The sequence below is a fragment of the Bos grunniens genome, chromosome 23, assembly GCF_055505025.1.
Source record: "Bos grunniens cultivar Pamir isolate PY7600 chromosome 23, Bosgru_T2T1.0, whole genome shotgun sequence".
Taxonomy (NCBI): Eukaryota; Metazoa; Chordata; class Mammalia; order Artiodactyla; family Bovidae; genus Bos; species Bos grunniens.
The window spans coordinates 31,111,748-31,132,377 of record NC_141187.1 but is presented as its reverse complement, the minus strand read 5'-3'; the positions used below and the strand labels follow the sequence as shown (position 1 = coordinate 31,132,377).

Sequence of the window (20,630 nt, the reverse complement as noted above, 5' to 3'; positions counted from 1 at the left end):
TAAAGCAGAAATAGATGTTTTTCTGGAACTCTCTTGGTTTTTCGATGGTCCAGCAGATGTTGGCAATTTGATCTCTGGTTACCCTGCCTTTTCTAAAACCAGTTTGAACATCAGGAACTTAACAGTTCACGTACTGCTAAAGCCTGGATTGGAGAATTTTGAGCATTACTTTACTAGCATGTGAGATGAGTACAATTGTGCAGTAGTTTGCACATTCTTTGGCATTGCCGTTCTTTGGTATTGGAATCAAAACTGACCTTTTCCAGTCCGGTGTCCACTGCTGAGTTTTCCAAATTTGCTGGCATATCAAGTGCAGCACTTTCACAGCATCATCTTCCTGGATTTGAAATAGCTCCACTGGAATTCCATCACCTCCACTAGTTTTGTTCATAGTAATGCTTTTTAAGGCCCACTTGACTTCACATTCCAGGATGTCTGGCTCTAGGTGTGTGATCACACCATCGTGATTGTCTTGGTCGTAAAGATTGTCTTTGTACAGTTCTTCTGTGTATTCTTGTCACCTCTTCTTAATACCTTCTGCTTCTGCTAGGTCCCTACCATTTCTGTCCTTTATCGAGCCCATCTTTGCATGAAATATTCCCTTGGTATCTCTAATTCTCTTGAAGAGATCTCTAATCTTTCCCATTCTGTTATTTTCCTCTATTTCTTTGCATTGATTGCTGAGGAAGGCTTTCTTATCTCTCCTGGCTATTCTTTGGAACTCTGCATTCAGATGCTTATATCTTTCCTTTTCTCCTTTGCTTTTTGCTTCTCTTCTTTTCACAGCTATTTGTAAGGCCTTCCCAGACAGCCATTTTGCTTATTTGCATTTCTTTTCCATGGGGATAGTCTTGATCCCTGTCTCCTGTACAATATCACGAACCTCTGTCCGTAGTTCATCACGCACTGTATCAGATCTAGTCCCTTAAATCTATTTCTCACTTCCACTGTATAATCATAAGGAATTTGATTTAGGTCATATCTGAATGGTCTAGTGGGTTTCCCTACTTTCTTCAATTTAAGTCTGTATTTGGCAATAAGGAGTTCATGATCTGAGCCACAGTCAGCCCCAGTCTTGTTTTTACTGACTGTATAGAGCTTCTCTATCTTTGGCAAAAAATACAATCAATCGGATTTTGGTGTTGACCATCTGGTGATGTTCATGTGTCGAGTCCTCTCTTGTATTGTTGGAAGAGGTTGTTTGCTATGACCAGTGTGTTCTCTTGGCAAAACTCTATTAGCCTTCGCCCTGCTTCCTTCCGTATTCCAAGACCAAATTTGCCTGTTACCCCAGGTGTTTCTTGACTTCCTACTTTTGCATTTCAGTCCCCTATAATGAAAAGGACATCTTTTGGGGGGTGTTAGTTCTAAAAGGTCTTGTAGGTCTTCATAGAACCGTTCAACTTCAGCTTTTTCAGCATTACTGGTTGGGGCATAGACTTGGATTACTGTGACATTGAATGGTTTGCCTTGGAAATGAACAGAGATCACTCTGTCATTTTTGAGATTGCATCCAAGTACTGCATTTTGGACTCTTTTGTTGACCATTATGGCTACTCCATTTCTCCTAAGGTATTCCTGCCTACAGTAGTAGATATAATGGTCATTGAGTTAAATTCACCCATTTCAAATACCCCCATGCTGACCTCTAAAATAAGAAATTTGGAAAATCAGTGGAAAAAATAAAAGCATTAGTATTGATATCTTAAAGATGGTTACTCGTGTGTGACATAAAATGTCCTTCATTTGTGCTCACAATTACTTTTTGGAGTAATTATATGGGTAGAGGAAAATGTCAAAGGAAAGAAATTTTTGATGTGGTCAATTAACATTGCATCACTATGAAGATGATTGATAACTAGAACTCTTGGTCTTCTTGGTTAATAGGGGTTTTACTTCTGTCAGTAAAGAGCTCATTTTAACCCCTTAAAATTATGAGAATATCTAGTTAGCATAATTAAAGGAAAATATTACAGTTAACTGAGGAATACAAGTAAAATTTGGACATGTATAATCTAAAAGAATCAGTGCATATTGTAAATTATTTTTAGTTTTGGTGTCTCAGTTTAAAACTTATTTTAAATATGTTTTTTTGTACATGTATCATGTTAGCTATTCGATAATGCATTATATTTGATAATATATATGGATTTAGAAAGATGGTAACAATAACCCTGTATATGAGACAGCAAAAGCATTAGTATTGATAACTTAAAGATAGTTACTTGTGTGTGACATAAAATGTCTTTCATTTGTGCTCACAATTACTTTTTGGAGTAATTATATGGGTAGAGGAAAATGTCAAAGGAAAGAAATTTTTCTATACATCAGAGACACTGATGTATAGAACAGTCTTTGGGACTCTATGGGAGTAGGAGAGGGTGGGATGATTTGGGAGAATGGCATTAAAATATGTATAATATCATATATGAAACGAGTCACCAGTCCAGGTTCAATGCACGATACTGGATGCTTGGGGCTGGTGCACTGGGACGACCCAGAGGGATGGCACAGGGAGGGAGGAGGGTTCAGGATGGGGAACACCTGCATACCTGTGGTGGATTCATGTTGATATATGGCAAAACCAATACAATATTGTAAAGTTAAAAAATAAAATAAAATTATAAAATAAATAAAAATAAAAAAATAATGCATTATATTTGATAATAATTTTTTGTATATTTCATGAGTACTTCTCTCAGGTGAGAAGTGACTTCCCTGGTAGCTCAGATGGTAAAGAGTCTGCCTGCAGTGCTGGAGACCTGGGTTGTATCCCTGGGTCAGGAAGATTCCCCAGAGAAAAAAATGGCAACCCAATCCAGTATTCTTGCCTGAGAATACCATGGACAGAGGAGCCTGACAGGCTGCCGTCCATGGGGTTGCAAAGATTCAGACAAACTGAGTGACTTCACTTTCATGTACTTTATCTCAGGTGATGATGCAACATAAATAGTCGACATATAAAGGTTGTAGAGGACACATTTCCATAATAGAAACTTCTGGAAGGAAAAATCAGTGTCCTATTGTTTCCACAGAACTTTCTTTTTCCCAATCAGTCTCTTTATGGCCCCCTTGAACTCCTTATTCCTTAGAGTATAGATCAGTGGGTTCATGCTGGGAGTAACAATGGAATAAAAGATACTGAGAAGTTTACCCTCATTTTGATTTGGACTGTTTCCTGGCTGGATGTACATGTAGATAACAGTTCCATAGAAGATGGATACCACAATGAGATGGGAGGAACAGGTCCCAAATGCTTTTTGCCTTCCCGTTGCAGATTTGATCTTGAGCACAGCTACAGCAATGAAGCCATAAGAAACCAGAATGAGAAGAAGAGGAGCAAGAACTATAATCAGACACATGGCAAATGTGGTTACCTCCATGGCTGTCGTGTCCACACATGCAATCTTGATCATTGCAGACATTTCACAAAAGAAGTGATCCAGGTGGTGATTTCCACATCGAGGAAGACTCATGGCATAGGGGGAAAGTATCATGCAATTAATAACACCAACCACCCAGGCAGTGCCTACAAGGCCCTGGCAAAGTTGGGAGTTCATTATGGTCATATAGTGCAGAGGCTTGCAGACAGCACTGAACCTGTCATAAGGCATCACAGCCAGAAGGATACATTCAACTGAGCAGAGAACCATATCAGTGAAAAGTTGGAAAGCACAGCCACCAAAGGTAATTCTCTTGTCTTTGCCCCAGATATTGACCAACATCTGAGGGACTATGTTTGTGGTATAACAGAGATCCAAAATGGCCAAGCTTCTAAGGAAGAAGTACATGGGAGTTTGGAGATGGTCATCGAGAAAAGATAGCAGGATGATGGCCATGTTTCCAATCAGGGCAATGATGTAGAAGAAAAAAACAACCCAAGAAATAATCATCTCCATCTGAGGCTGGCCTGTGAATCCAAGGAGTATAAATCCACCAAAGTAGCTGTCATTGATCATTCTTTTTCTTTTTTCTTAATAGCAATTCTGAAAGTAGAATAATCAATATAGTAGAAATCATATGGGTATATTCAGAAACTTCAATATCAATTCAAATCAGGATTATATAAATGATATAGATAACAGTTTTATTATCAAACACATAAACATATTTTTTCAGTGATACAAATAATATAAAATTTAATGTATGATAACAATAGATTATTACATAAATTTTTGAGTATCTAGTGAAATGTCCAAATGTGGATTATAGTGGAGAGTTTGATAAAACCTAGAAATCTACATCAATGACTGGAGTGTATAAAAAAGTACTTCGCTCAATTTAATGTAATTCTTTATTGAAAGAATTTTCTCTGTGCCTATAATATAGCATGGCAGTGCATGCTAAAAGATGAAGAATTTAAATCATTAACTATGTTTTACCTTTTAAAAGTATAATTATTTTTACATAGATCCCATTAAGAAACAAAGTCATTAATATTAAATAAAACAGAATAATTTCTGATTCTGTCTTAAGAAAAGATTCTTGGAGTTATTTTCAAATATAGAGATTCCTCGTACTTCTCTAAAATGTTTAATTAATTTATTGATTGATTGACTGGGAGATAGGTACAATAACCATTCTTATTATTCTAACAGTCACAGGAAGGTAGGAATCTGTTATCGGCCTGCTTCTTTTACCCCATTATTGTAATATAATTACAATAAAACTTGAAATATGTGTTTACACCTCAAGAATAGGATACCCTAGAATGAGGGAAATATAATAATATAACTTGTATCAACATTATTCCCTATTCTGTAACTTTATTTTAGTGAGTACTAAGATTTATAAGGACTGATGCTAAAGCTGAAACTCCAGTACTTTGGCCCCCTCGTGTGAAAAGTAGACTCATTGGAAAAGACTCTGATGCTGGGAGGGATTGGGGGCAGGAGGAGAAGGGGACGACAGAGGATGAGATGGCTGGATGGCATCACCAACTCGATGGACATAGTTTGAGTGAACTCTGGGAGTTGGTTATGGACAGGGAGGCCTGGCGTGCTGCGATTCATGGGATCGCAAAGAGTCGGACATGACTGAGTGACTGAACTGAACTGAACTGAACTGAAGATTTATAACCAGGTCTTTCTTTCTCAGGGGCCTTCTCTTCACCATCATGCGTGTCTCTTTTTGCAGATAACCTCCCACTTTCTTTCTCAAAAAAGCAAGTCTCATCTAGTTCTGTACGTACAACAGTGAAATCAAGTCTTAAATACAATGAGGAATAAAAGGACTGGAAGACACTTAATATATCATTAAGGGTCAGGATATTGGAAGTTAGGAGTGTAGGGCATTTGTAACAATAATATCTCTTTTTTAAAAAAAATTGCTCCAAAAAAACCCTTTTATTTTTTTAATTTAATTAAAACATTTTAACATCAAATGCATTTTGTTTTGGGGAATAGCTGATTAACAATGTTGTGATAGTTTTAGGTGAACAGCGAAGGGATTCAGTCATACATATACATGTATCCATTCTCCCCCAAACCCGCCTCCCATCCAAGCTAGCACATAACATTGAGCAGAGTTCCATGTTCTATACAATAGGTTTTTGTTGGCTATCCATTTTAAATATAGTGGTGTGTACCTGACCTTCCCAAAGTCCTTAACTATCCCTTCCCTTGAGCAATCACGAGTTTGTTTTCTGTGTCTATGAGTCTGTTTCTGTTTTGTAATTAGGTTCATTTGTATGAACATTGTAATTGGGCTTCCCTGGTGGCCCAGAGGTTAAAGCATCTGCCTGCAATGCAGGAGACCCAGGTTCAATCCCTGGGCCGGGAAGACCCCCTGAAGAAGGAAATGGCAACCCACTCCAGTATTCTGGCCTGGGAAATCCCATGGATGGAAGAGCCTGGTGGCCTACAGTCCATGGGGTGGCAGAGTTGGACGCAACTGAGCGACTTCACTTTCACTTCATCTGTATTATTTCTTTTTAGAGTCCAGATACAAGAGATGTCATATGATATTTCTCTGTCTCTATTTGACTTAACTTCACTCAGTATGAGACTCTCTAGATCCATCCATGTTGCTGCAAATGGCCTTATTTCATTCTTTTTAATGGCTGAGTAAGATTTCATTGTATATATGCACCACATCTTTTCCATCCATTCCTCTGTCAGTGGACATCCAGATTGCCTCCATGTCCTGGCTACTGCAAACAGTGGTGCAATGAACATTGGGGTGCATGTATCTTTTGGGGCAATGTTTTTCATTGCATATACTCTCTTCTAAAGCAGGGTGTTATATCACTACTATTCTTCTTTTCAGTTCATTCTTTACCTTCACTTTTCTTCACTGCATCTTCTCATTCATTTCTCCTCCCCTCCAGTTATCTCCAATGTTTTCTAACAAATTTCTGCTTTTCTCTTTGCTTCATTGATCCTTTATTCTTGTTAGCTTCAGTTACTAGCTCTGGACAGATAACTCTGCCATATATCTTTACTAATTCAACTTTCCTTCTCTACTTTCAGATAGGCAATTTTACCAATGTACTCAACATCAACACAGGGCTTTAAATCAATACCACACAGGTTTACATCTCATTTCACAGCATCATAGTTCAAAAATGAGTTCATGATTTTTATTCCTACAACAAATCTACTGCTTCTTTTGTGTGGTGCACATTAATTTTATTAGGTGAATTCTCCCTAAAGTAACTAGTAGGTTCTTAATAAATATTTGCTAAAATAGATTATGGGACTCATTAGAAAAGACCCCGATGCTGGGAAAGATTGAAGGCAGGAGGAGAAGAGGACGACAGAGGATGAAGTGGTTGGATGGCATCACCGACTCGATGGACATGGGTTTGAGCAAGCTCTTAGAGTTGGTAATAGACAGGGAGGCCAGGCGTGCTGCAATCCTTGAGGGTCACAAAGAGTTGGACACAACTGAGCAAGTGAACTGAATTGAACTGATGGGATAAATATTTAATCATGAGCACATGAGTAGAAAGGTATAGCAATTTTTATTTATAGGATCTCCATTTCAACAGATATTAGTTTAGAGATCAATAGATGTTCTAGATGACATGGTGAGGAGATCAACTGGTGTGAAAGTAAGAGGTTGTATGAAAATCATTTTGATTTTGAGAAACACCTTATAATATTACCTATGACAACTTAATTTCTCCTCCACTTACCTTAATTCAGCTGAGTAAATTTTTCAGTATTGATGATTCAGCCAAGAAAAATTTGGAAAAAAGTGTTATTTTATAAAATAGAAATGAATATTCGTTATTAAATCTAAATAGAGCAGAACCATCCCTAGGCTTCCACTACTTCTGCCCAGTTCTCACTGTGAACCTTCATGCGTGTGGAAGGAGGTGCACCTGCCCCTCACCATTCCCACTTCATAAGCACAGTTAATAAGAATACTTTTGTCTCCTCCAGTGAAAAATAATCCAACAAGGAGACACATATGTGCTGTGAATAATAACTAATTAGATTTCCCTTAAGAGCAATGATGAAATTTGTTGAGGAATGATGAAATACCTTGGGGTCTGGAGTATCTCATAAGCAATTAATGTATATTAATGATTGCTCAGAAGCACAAAACAAGGGAAAACAAAACAAATCTCCTTAAGAGAATTTATCAATTTCAAAAGTCAGCTCCTTTTGTCCATTTTGGATTGAGACTAACATCATCATTACTATTACTCCTTATAAGTGAGGCAAATAGGAGTGAAAATAATTATAGTGGTTTTATATTGTGCTTTACTAATCATATACATTTTTGGTATGTTATGTCTTATTGATCCTTAAAAACTTTTAAATGGATGTTACTTCTTTTTTTTATGTGGATGGACACTGGGTATCATAGAAGTTTTGTGACAAGCCCTGCATGACCAAGTGAAGCACTCGTCTACATCTTCTGACTCCACGATTTGTTTTTTAGTTGAATGTATATTATAAGTAATCTAATGGTTTGAAATAAATGTAATCGACAAATACATTTATGATTTCAGCATAGAATAGCAATTTATCAAAATGAAGGAGAGGAGAAAGAAATACAATAGATATAAAAGTAACACAGACATACCTATGATAATGATCAATGGAGGTAAACTTAGAAACATAGTGTAAAATTTAGAAATGTTGCTTCTTCCATTCATAATACATTTTACAGTGTAACCTACTGTAACTACCACTAGACATGGGTTACAAAAACAGCTTTGCCTAGTTTTCCTTCCTGAAGGTTTATTTTGTAGGAGCACGGTGTATCAGTCTTGTAATGATCTTAGAGACTGATGATCAATGAAAGTAAAAATTTCAGTGATCTCCTAGTTAAATAAGAACTTCCCTGTTCTTCTCTCAGAAATAAACCCAAAATAAATAAATAAAATAAAATACAAAAATCTAAGATACATCTGAAAATTAGAACAATTAAATAATGGTTTCTGAAACTAGAACAATCAAAGGGGGATACTTAAGATAATGTCCATCATCACTGAACTCAAAACCAACTGAAAAACCAACTTCCTCTAAACAAGTGGGAAGGTCTGGAGAAAACACCACCACCACCAAAAAAGAAAAAGAAAACAGTACAGCTATCTGTCTCTTGTTATAACAACAGGAGCAGAGAATGAAGATTGGTGTTATCAATTATCCTGAATCTCTTTATGGAGTTTATGAAAAGCAGAAATAGAAATCATGGAATTAAGTCTCTTTTGAAACAGGTAGTTTATTGTTGAAAGAGTGAATAGAACAGACTTTGCATTATAGCAAATCTAGGGTGGAAAATCTCAACTATCTTTGAAATATAATTGACATATAACATTATCTTAGATTCAGCTGTACAGTATGATTCAATATTTGTATGTATTGTAAAATGTTCACCACATAAGTCTAGTTAACACCTATCACTACAAATAGTTACAATTTTTTCCTTGTGATGAGAACTTCTACTGTGATGAGAAGTTGCTACTGTCTTAGCAACTTCTAAATATGCAATATAGTATATTAACTGTAGTCACTGTGCTGTACATTATGTCAATATTTCCATGATATTGATTTTATGACTGGAAAAATCTCAATTGATTGAGGAAAAGTAAAGGCCAAACCTGGTGGCTCAGATGGCAAAGAATCTGCCTGCCATGTGAGAGACCTGGGTTCAATCCCTTGGTTGGCAAGATCCCCTGAAGAAGGAAATAGCAACCCACTCCAGTATTCTTGCCTGGAGAATCCCGCAGACAGAGGCGCCTGGTGGGCTACAGTCCATGGGGTCACACAGAGTTGGACATGACTGAGCAACTAACGCATACACACATACCAAAGGCCAAAGTAGCTCTCATACACATTTAACCTGTGTCATGGTGTTTTTGCTGTCAACAAAGATTGCTATGAGCGAGGTCTAGGACAAGGATTAGCCTCTTCTCCAACATGAATCTCCTATAAATAGTTGGTCTAAGAAAGTAAAAACTGATATAGTTAATGATGAATAATCAAAAGGAAGTCAAGATTTTATACAAAAGATTTATTACTGGCCATATGCAAAATACTAGCATATGAAACCAAGAAAGTAATGACAGATGAGGAATATTCATTACAAAATACTGTGTTGGAGGTAAGAACTCTAACCAAATATAATGTCATTATTGCTAAAAAGGCATCCATAAAATTGTGACTGACAGTATGAAACTATAACACAAAAGAGAAGAGCAAAAATCCATGACAAATAAATGGCAAAATAGCAAAGTTGAGATTGTATCATGAATTGGCAGAACTCAGGTCAGAAATAGAGGGGAAAATTGAAAATCAAAAAGAAGAAATAAAAATTAAAATTATAAAAATAGAAAGGAGAATAGACACTGAATCATAGAAGGAAATAAATAACACAGTATTGTTAAAACCAAGAAAAAATAACCAACAAAGTGCAAAATCAAAATTATAATAAACTGTGCTTTACAAATTATAAAAGAATATATAGATCTACAGACTAAAAAATTCTTACTTTATTTCAGCTAAAAAATACATTTAGTGGTAAAAACCCTAGTAAGACTACTAGATTTCAAAGATAATAATCTTTAAAAAAAAAATTGAAGCATCATTGATTTAGAATGTTGTGTTAGTTTCAGGTGTACAGCAAAATTATGTACTGACTAAGCTTACACTCTCAGTCGTGCCTGACTCTTTGCAACCCTTTGGGCTGTAGCCTGCCAGGCTCCTCTGTCCATGGGATTTTCCAGGCAAGAATATGGGAGCGGGTTGCCATTTCTTATTCCAGGGAATCTTCCTGACCCAGGGATTGAACCTGCGTCTCCTGCATGGCAAACGAATGAGCCAACAGGGAAGTTATATATGTATGTGTATCTATATACAGATAGATAGATATACTTTTTCAGTCTTTTCCATTATAGATTATTACAAGACAGTTCCCTGTACTATACAATAGATCCTTGTTGTTTATTTTATATAGTAATGTGTATCTGTTCATCCCAAACTCCCAGTTTATTCCTTCCTTCCACTTTCACCTTAGTAACATGTTTGTTTTCTAAGTCTGTGAATCTGTTTTTGTTTTGTAAAGTTCATTTGTATCTTTCTTTAGATTCCACGTATAAGTTATATCATAGATTTGTCTTTGTCTGCTGTACTTCAGTTAGTATGATAATATCTAGGTCTCCAGGTCTATCCTTGTTGCTAAAACTGGCATTATTTCATTCTCTTTTACGGCTGAGTAATATTCCATTATATATATATATATTTATATATATTTATATATATATATACATATATATAAACACACACCACATCTTCTTTATCCATTCATCTATTGGCAGACATTTAGATTACTTCTATGTCTTGGCTATTGTAAATAGTGTTTCTGTGAACATTTAAGTACATGTACCTTTTCAAATTAGCATTTTTGTCTTTTTCAGATTTATGCCCAAGACTGGGATGGCTGAATCATATGGTAACTATTTTTAATTTTTTAAGGAACTTCCATAATGTTCTCCTAGAGAAGGAAATGAAAACCCACTCCAGTATTCTTGCCTGGAGAATTCTATGCACAGAAGAGCCTGTTGGGCTACAGTCCGTGGGGTCACAAAGAGTCGGACAAGACTGAATGACTAACACACACAACACATAATGTTCTCCATAGCGGCTGCACCAGTTTGCATTCCCACCAACAGTGTAAGAGGGTTCCCTTTTCTCCACAACCTCTCCAGCATTTATCCTTTTTAATAATAGCTATTCTGACGGTGTGAGGTGATACCTCACTGTAGTTTTGATTTGCATCTCTGTGATAATTAGTGATATTAAGCATCATTTCCGGTGCCCATTAGCATGTGTATGTCTTTGAAAAAGTGTTTATTTAGGTCTTCTGTCCATGTTTTGATTTGGTTGTTTTTTTTTTTTTTCCAATTGAGCTGTATGAGCTGTTTGTATATTTTGGAAATTAATCTCTTGTCAGTAGGATCATTTGCACCTTTTTTTCTCCCAGTTTATAGGTTGTCTTTTTGTTTTGTTTATGGTTTCCTTTGCTGTGCAAAAGCCTATAGTTTTAATTAGATATTATTTGTTTATTTTTGCTTTTGTTTCCATTACTCTAGGAGACAGATCCAAAAACATATCGCTACAATTTTTGTTAAACAGTATTCTGCCTATGTTTTCCTTTAGAAGCTTTATAGTATCTGGTCTTACATTTAGATTTTTAAACCATTTTGAGTTTATTTTTGTATACAGTGTTAGAAAATGTTCTAATTTCATTCTACTACAGGTAGCTGTTCAGTTTTCCCAGCACTACTTATTGCAGAGACTATATTTTCTTCATTTTATAGTTTTGCCTGCTTTGTCATAAATTAATTGACCATATATATATGGGTTTATTTCTGGACTTTCTAGTGTATTTCACTGATGTTTGTGTCTGGTTTTGCTCTGGTACCATACTGTTTTGATTACTGTAGCTTCCTGATCAATCAGATAAAAGGAGTTATCATTTGAAAGGTACAAGTCAGGCTGGCCCCAGTCTTCTTCAATATAATAGGAAGAGGAAATCTTGCAAGTATTTAAATGAAGATGTGTGAGTTTAATTTTATTCCTGTAAATATTCTCATTTAAACATAGAAAGAACAATACTAGCAGAAAGAGAACAGCACAATTACTATGAATTCATTAAGATAATGGAATAGAAAATTAATATACAGAAATCCATTTTTTTCATATACGTTAACAACATGTTAGGAAAGATAATGTAAAAAAATTGCATTACAATAGCAAAACAAAAACAGCAAAACTTTATAGCAAATGTAGAATCCATTAATAATGAAACCTTTAATTAAACTATTGAAGGAAACAAAACAAAAATTGAAAAGCTGGAAAAATTACACTACACTATGTTCTTCAGTTCAGTTCAGTTCAGTCACTCAGTCGTGTCTGACTCTTTGTGACCCCATGAATCACAGCCTCCCTGCCCATCACCAACTCCCGGAGTTCACTCAGACTCACATCCATCGAGTCAGTGATGCCATCCAGCCATCTCATCCTCTGTCGTCCCCTTTTCCTCCTTCGCCCAACCGCCCCCAGCATCAGAGTCTTCTCCAAAGAGTCAACTCTTCGCATGAGGTGACCAAAGTACTGGAGTTTCAGCTTCAGCATCATTCCCTCCAAAGAATACCCAGGGCTGATCTCCTTCAGAATGGACTGGTTGGATCTCCTTACAGTCCAAGGGACTCTCAAGAGTCTTCTCCAACACCACAGTTCAAAAGCATCAATTCTTCGGCGCTCAGCCTTCTTCACAGTCCAACTCTCACATCCATACATGACCACAGGAAAAACCATAGCCTTGACTAGACGGACCTTTGTTGGCAAAATAATATCTCTGCTTTTCAATATGCTATCTAGGTTGGTCATAACTTTCCTTCCAAGGAGTAAGCGTCTTTTAATTTCATGGCTGCAGTCACCATTTGCAGTGATTTTGGAGCCCCGAAAAATAAAGTCTGACACTGTTTCCACTATTTCCCCATCTATTTCCCATGAAGTGATGGGACCAGATGCCATGATCTTTGTTTTCTGAATGTTGAGCTTTAAGCCAACTTTTTCACTCTCCACTTTCACTTTCATCAAGAGGCTTTTTGGTTCCTCTTCACTTTCTGCCGTAAGGGTGGTGTCATCTGCATATCTAAGGTTATTGATATTTCTCCCGGCAATCTTGATTCCAGCTTGTGCTACTTCCAGCCCAGCACGTCTCATGATGTACTCTGCATAGAAGTTAAATAAGCAAGGTGACAATATACAGCCTTGACGTACTCCTTTTCCTATTTGGAACCAGTCTGTTGTTCCATGTCCAGTTCTAACTGTTGCTTCCTGATCTGCATATAGGTTTGTTCTTATAAAAGAGAAATTCCTTTAGAAACTTCAAATAACTGAGGTTATTTATCTATGAGTCAGAAACCAGAAGCCATAAAATGAAAACAAAACAAAACTAAGATCAACTTGTAATCAATCTGAAACATACAAAAGACAAATGACCAACTGGGAATTACAGTTCTATAAGTAACACCAAAACAAATAAAAATGATTGCCATTTGTATCAAAGATAAAGCACTAATTTCCATCAGAGATAAAAAGTTCCTAAAATTGATAAGAAAATCCACCCCCTCCCTCAATAAAGGGTAAAGTTTACAAACAGGTAGCTTTGAGAAAGCAAATAAAATAACTCTTTTAAAATTACATATTCCTCAGTCACACTCAAAATAAGAGAAATGAGAAATAAGACTATCAATTCAGTTCAGTTGTGTCGGACTCTGCAACCCCATGGACTGCAGCATGCTAGGCTTCCCTGTTCATCATCAACTCCTGGAGCTTGCTCAAACTCATGTCCATCAAGTCGGTGATGCTATCCAGCCATCTCATCCTCTGTCATCCCCTTCTCCTCCCACCTTCAATCTTTCTCAACATCAGGGTCTTTTCAAATGAGTCAGCTCTTCACATCAGTTGTCCAAAGTATTGAGCTTCAGCTTCAGCATCAGTCCTTCTGATGAATATTCAAGACTGAAGAAAAGAAGAGAAGCTAAAGGCAAAGGAGAAAAGGAAAGACATACACATCTGAATGCAGAGTTCCAAAGAATAGCAAGGTGGGATAAGAAAGCATTCCTCAGTAATCAATGCAAAGAAAGAGGAAAACAGAATGGGAAAGACTAGAGATCTCTTCAAGAAAATCAGATACCAAAGGAACATTTCATGCAAATAAGACTATAAGGAGAGACAAATTCTTTGACTCTAGGTGGGAAATTTTCCACACTCATGTGTTTGGTGAAGGCTAGTGCAGCCACTGTGTAGGGCAATTTGCCAATATTTCTCTAGTGTAAAATTCATTTGTATAAGTTTGGGCCATTTTCTTTTTTCTTAAATCATTTTTTCTCTTGGAGTTCTTATTTATATATTCTGAGAACTCATCTTTTATTAGTGACTTGTAACGCAGAAATCTCCCATTTGGGGGGATTGTCTTATTATTGTAATTTTTCATAAATTATCATAATAAATATAATTCTATTTATTATAGGTGAATGTATCAATAGCATTCTTTATGGTGTATTTTTTTGTTTCTAAGATAGTCTCAAATAATAAATATATTCTCCTCCACCTAACTCTGAAAGTTAAAAAAATATATTTTTCATTTCTGGGTACTTATTAACTTATAATGTATTTATGTATGTAATATAAGGTAGACATCCGATCTTGTGTTTTATCCAAATGGTTAAAAAGTTTCTCTTATGCCACCAAGGTGAGTTTCTGAGAAGATAATCATTTTTATACACTTGTAAATGGAAGGTATATTGGTATAGATATATTTCAGGTTTTTGGCATTATTTAATATGCAAAATTTATATGACCTTTGATGTAAAATTCTCGTTAAGCATCCAACTGAAATACTATTACATACACAGCAATACATGTTCACAAACTGTCTACTGCAGATTTTGTAAAAGTGAAAAACTGGAAAGAACCAAAATGTCAATCATCATTGCAAGAGTAAATAATCCATTTAAGTATAAATTGTTGACATTGTTCTGCATTAAAATAATGAGATCTCTGTGTACTGATGTAGAATAATTTCCAGACACACTGGTAAATGAAGAAAGGCAGTTGCATAAAAATACATTTTCCATGATAAAATTTATTTTTCAAAATGTTCATGTGAACTTGAGTCTGTCTGTGTATGTGCGTGTGTCCATGTGAGGTGGGGCAAGGGGAGGAGAAGGAGACATGGAGAGAGGAAGGGATCAGGAAAGCTTGGTTATAGCCAAGAGATTAAATCAGCAAGAAATAGTTTTTGTTTTTGGAAAGAATGTGTTATAGTACCAAGGCTACTTAGTCCTACAGCTTGATCTCATCAGCTCCCTCTTAGATTGTCTTCCTGCCCGTCTTCAAGTCTTCCATTTCACTCTTCTCCACAGCAGTGCTCCTGGTATACCTGTCATCCCAAGTTCAAGTTCCAAAGATTCCTAAATGTCCTTAGGGAGGTCTTACCCTCAGACCCCAGCCTAACTATCCTATCTCTTTATTTCTGCTGTGCTAACTATACAGTCTATTTCAGCGAATGCTGTATGTGTTTTGTAAAAAAAAAAAAAAAAAAAAGTTTGATTCACTTCAACTAGTTGAAGTTGGCTGAGTGGTTTTCAATACATTCTGTATCGTTATTATTTTCTTGTCTAGTTGTCCTACTTATTATTAAGAGAAATGTGTTGATAGTCCCAATGATGTTTGTGCATTGTCTATTTGTCCTTTGATGTTTTCAACTTCTGCTTCATGAAGTTTGAGATTTTATTAGTTGCACACACACGTGTGACTGTTACCTATTCAAGATAGATTGCCAATTTAATCTTTATATAATATTCCACTTTTTCTCTTATAATGCTCCTTGTCTTGGAGTCTGATTTATTTGATATGAACATAGTTAAATCTGCTTTTAAAGCTTTGTGTTTGCATGATATATTTTACTAACTCTTTTAGTAAAAAGAGTTTTAAAAAAGTCAATTTATCTTTTATTTTTAAAGTGTATTTCTTGAAAACAAGATATAGTTGGATGTTGTTATTTCTTAAGCATAACAATCTCTGCCTTTAGTTTGGAATGATTTTTTTGTTTTTGTGTAATGTAAGTGAATTAAAATATGGTTTGGTTCAAGTCTACAATTTTTTCCTTATTTTCTATTTGTCTCAACTCTTCTGTTTTTGTTTTATTTCTCCTTTTTTTGCCTTCTTTTGTATGAATTCATTTTTTTTTTTACTATTTCATTTTATCTCCTTTATTAACTTCTTAGATAGTGTGTTTTTTTGTTGTTGAAGTTGCTTTAGTGGTTAAAATACATTTTTTTTTTTTTTTTGCTGTTTGAATTTTAAATTAATTAATTAATTAATTTATTTTTTAATTTACAATATTGTATTGGTTTTGCCATACATCAACATGCATCCACCACGGGTATACACGTGTTCCCCATCCTGAACCCCCCTCCCACCTCCCTCCCCATACCATCCCTCTGAGTCATCTCAGTGCACCAGTCCCAAGCTTCCTGTATCCTGATTGAACCTGGACTGGTGATTCGTTTCTTATATGATATTATACATGTTTTAATGCCATTCTCCCAAATCATCCCCCCTCTCTCTCCCACAGAGTCCAAAAGACTGTTCTATACATCTGTGTCTCTTTTGCTGTCTCGCATACAGTGTTGTCATTACCATCTTTCTAAACTCCATACATATGCGTTAGTATACTGTATTGGTGTTTTTCTTTCTGGCTTATTTCACTCTGTATAATAGGCTCTGGTTTCATCCACCTCATTAGAACTGATTCAAATGTATTCTTTTTAATGGCTGAGTAATATTCCATTGTGTATATGTACCACTGCTTTCTTATCCATTCATCTGCTGATGGACATCTAGGTTGCTTCCATGTCCTGGCTATTATAAACAGTGCTGTGATGAACATTGGGGTACATGTGTCTCTTTCACTTCTGGTTTCCTCAGTGTGTATGCCCAGCAGTGGGATTGCTGGGTCATATGGCAGTTCTATTTCCAGTTCTTTTAAGGAATCTCCACACTGTTGTCCATAGTGGCTGTACTAATTTTCATTCCCACCAACAATGTAATAGGGTTCCCTTTTCTCCACACCATCTCCAGCATTTATTGCTTGTAGACTTTTGGATCACAGCCATTCTGACTGGCGTGAAATGATACCTCATTGTGGTTTTGATTTGCATTTCTCTGATAATGAGTGATGTTGAGCATCTTTTCATGTGTTTGTTAGCCATCTATATGTCTTCTTTGGAGAAATGTCTATTTAGTTCTTTGGCCCATTTTTTGATTGGGTCGTTTATTTTTCTGGAATTGAGCTGCAGGAGTTGCTTGTGTATTTTTGAGATTAGTTGTTTGTCGGTTGCTTCATTTGCTATTATTTTCTCCCATTCTGAAGGCTGTCTTTTCACCTTGCTTATAGTTTCTTTTGTTGTGCAGAAGCTTTTAATATTAATTAGGTCCCATTTGTTTATTTTTGCTTTTATTTCCAATATTCTGGGAGGTGGGTCATAGAGGATCCTGCTGTGATGTATGTCGGAGAGTTTTTTGCCTATGTTCTCCTCTAAGAGTTTTATAGCTTCTGGTCTTATGTTTAGATCTTTAATCCATTTTGAGTTTATTTTTGTGGATGGTGTTAGAAAGTGTTCTAGTTTCATTCTTTTACAAGTGGTTGACCAGTTTTCCCAGTACCACTTGTTAAAGAGATTGTCTTTTCTCCATTGTATATTCTTGCCTCCTTTGTCAAAGATAAGGTGTCCATAGGTGCGTGGGTTTATCTCTGGGCTTTCTATTTTGTTCCATTGATCTATATTTCTGTCTTTTGCCAGTACTATACTGTCTCGATGACTGTGGCTTTGTAGTAGAGCCTGAAGTCAGGCAGGTTGATTCCTCCAGTTCCATTCTTCTTTCTCAAGATTGCTTTGGCTATTCGAGGTTTTTTTGTATTTCCATACAAATTGTGAAATTATTTGTTCTAGCTCTGTGAAAAATACCGTTGGTAGCTTGATAGGGATTGCATTGAATCTATAGATTGCTTTGGGTAGTATACTCATTTTCACTATATTGATTCTTCCAATCCATGAACATGGTATATTTCTCCATCTATTAGTGTCTTCTTTGATTTCTTTCATCAGTGTTTTATTGTTTTCTATATATAGGTCTTTAGTTTCTTTAGGTAGATATATTCTTAAGTATTTTATTCTTTTCGTTGCAATGGTGAACGGAATTGTTTCCTTAATTTCTCTTTCTATTTTCTCATTATTAGTGTATAGGAATGCAAGGGATTCCCGTGTGTTGATTTTATTTCCTGCAAATTTACTATAGTCATTGATTAGCTGTAGTAATTTTCTGGTGGAGTGTTTAGGGTTTTCTATGTAGAGGATCATGTCATCTGCAAACAGTGAGAGTTTTACTTCTTCTTTTCCAATTTGGATTCCTTTTATTTCTTTTTCTGCTCTGATTGCTGTGACCAGAACTTCCAAAACTATGTTGAATAGTAGTGGTAGGAGTGGGCACCCTTGTCTTGTTCCTGACTTCAGGGGAAATGCTTTCAATTTTTCACCATTCAGGATAATGTTTGTTGTGGGTTTGTCATGTATAGCTTTTATTATGTTGAGGTATGTTCCTTCTATTCCTGCTTTCTGGAGAGTTTTTATCGTAAATGGATGTTGAATTTTGTCAAAGGCTTTCTCTGCATCTATTGAGATAATCATATGGCTTTTATTTTTCAACTTGCTAATGTGGTGTATTACATTTAAAATACATATTTTTAACTGATAGGAGTGCACCATCAAGCTATTTTATTCTAATCCAGAAACAATAAAAGAAAGTTAAAGCAATATAATTCCATGTCCTTCTCTCTTCCTTGTGCTCTTGATGTCATCTATAGATTTTATTTCAATATATGCCAAATACTACATATGCATTTTCCACAAACATTTTTACTTTTTAAACAATTGTTTTTAAACCAATTATACATACATACATAAAACAGACAAATCTTTGATATATTTATCCATGTATTAATACTTGTGTATCTTGTTTGTTCTATATTTTCAGACTTCCCTTCAGCCTGAAAGGCTTCTTGAACTTTTCTTGTAGAGCTTTTCTTGTGCAGATGAATTATTTTAAACATTTAAAAAATCTGAAAATGTCTTATGTTGCCTTAATTTTGAAGGTCATTTTCACTGAATATAATACTTAAGTTAATAACTTTTTCCACACCTTAAATAGGACATTTTATCATCTTTTGGCTTTCATTGTTTCTGATAATAAATCACTCATTGTTATCATTATCACCCTGTATTCAATCTTTCTTTTTCTCTGACTTCTTTCAAGCTTTTCCCTTTGTTTTTAGTTTTCCTCAGTTAGGTGTAAGTTGGCTACATTAATTTCATTTTTATTTGTCTGGATTTGGGTTTGGTGAATTTTTTTAAAATTTGTAGTGTGTTATTAACCAATTTTGTATTATTCCAAGCCATTACTTCCCTGATAGCTCAGTTGGTAAAGAATCCACCTGCAATGCAGGAGACCACAGTTTGATTCTTGGATTGACTGGAAGAACTGACTCATTGGAAAAGACCCTTTCCCAGTTGGGAAAGATTGAAGGCAGGAAGAAGGGGACAACAGAGGATGAGATGGTTCAATGGCATCACTGACTCAATGGACATGAGTTTGAGTAAGCTCTGGGAGTTGATGATGTACAGGGAAGCCTGGTGTGCTGCAGTCCATGGTCACAGAGTCGGACACGACTGAGCAACTGAACTGACTGACTGAAACCATTATTATCTTTTCAAATAATCTTTCTAATTCTTTTTTTCTCTTGTCATGTTATAGGACTTCAGCTACTCATATGTTAGAGGAGTTGATTTATCCTACAGAACATGAATGCTCTGTGTTTTGTTTTCTGATACTGTATTTTTTATATCTAATATTTACACTTTTCTGTATAATGCTCATCTCTTTGATGAAGTTCCCTGTATGTTCATAAATATTGTCTGCCTTCACCACTAAAAATTTAAACATATTTGTTACAGCTTTTTTAAATCCTCATAATCCTCAGGAAAATGCAAATTAAATCATAATGAGATATCCCTTATGTACCAAATAGAAAGAATACTTTTTCCCAAAAGTTGACATTTCCAAGTGAAGAGGCTATAAAGGAAAGAAATGCTCAACTTTGGAAATTCATTGGCAGTTTTTAATTTAAAATGAGTATACTCAATACCATTTACACCAGAAATTTCAATCCAAAGTACAGACCCAAAGAAATATTTGATTTTTCCCCCTTGGCTATGCATGTGGCTTGTGGGGTCTTAGTTACCCAAACAGAGTTAGAACTCAGGCCCTTGGCTGTGAAAGTGGGGAAGCCTAACCACTGAACCAGCAGGAAATTCCCCAGAAATGCATAAATTTGTCCACTGAAAGACATATCCAATAATTTATATATTGACACTATTTGTAATAGCCTTCCAATGAAACTATCCAAATGTAGGCAACAAAAATAAATTGCATTATATTCATAAATGTATAAGTATATGGTAATGAGAATGAATGACCTAATGGTACATGTAAAAACATAGATGAATCTTACAGACACAACATTGAGACACAAAACTGTAC

General features: G+C 35.6%; 1 protein-coding gene across 1 annotated transcript; it reads right to left on the bottom strand.

The window, feature by feature from the left end:
* Positions 1 to 3,020: 3,020 nt before the first annotated feature.
* LOC147347240 (olfactory receptor 2W1-like) lies at positions 3,021 to 3,959 on the bottom strand. The gene has a single exon (XM_086370583.1). The coding sequence runs from the start codon at positions 3,957 to 3,959 to the stop codon at positions 3,021 to 3,023; it is 939 nt and encodes a 312-aa protein (XP_086226709.1).
* Positions 3,960 to 20,630: the final 16,671 nt, after the last annotated feature.

Bases quoted from the DNA above. Each gene is read 5' to 3' on its own strand.
- LOC147347240 (XM_086370583.1), bottom strand. From the start codon at position 3,959: ATGATCAATGACAGCTACTTTGGTGGATTTATACTCCTTGGATTCACA.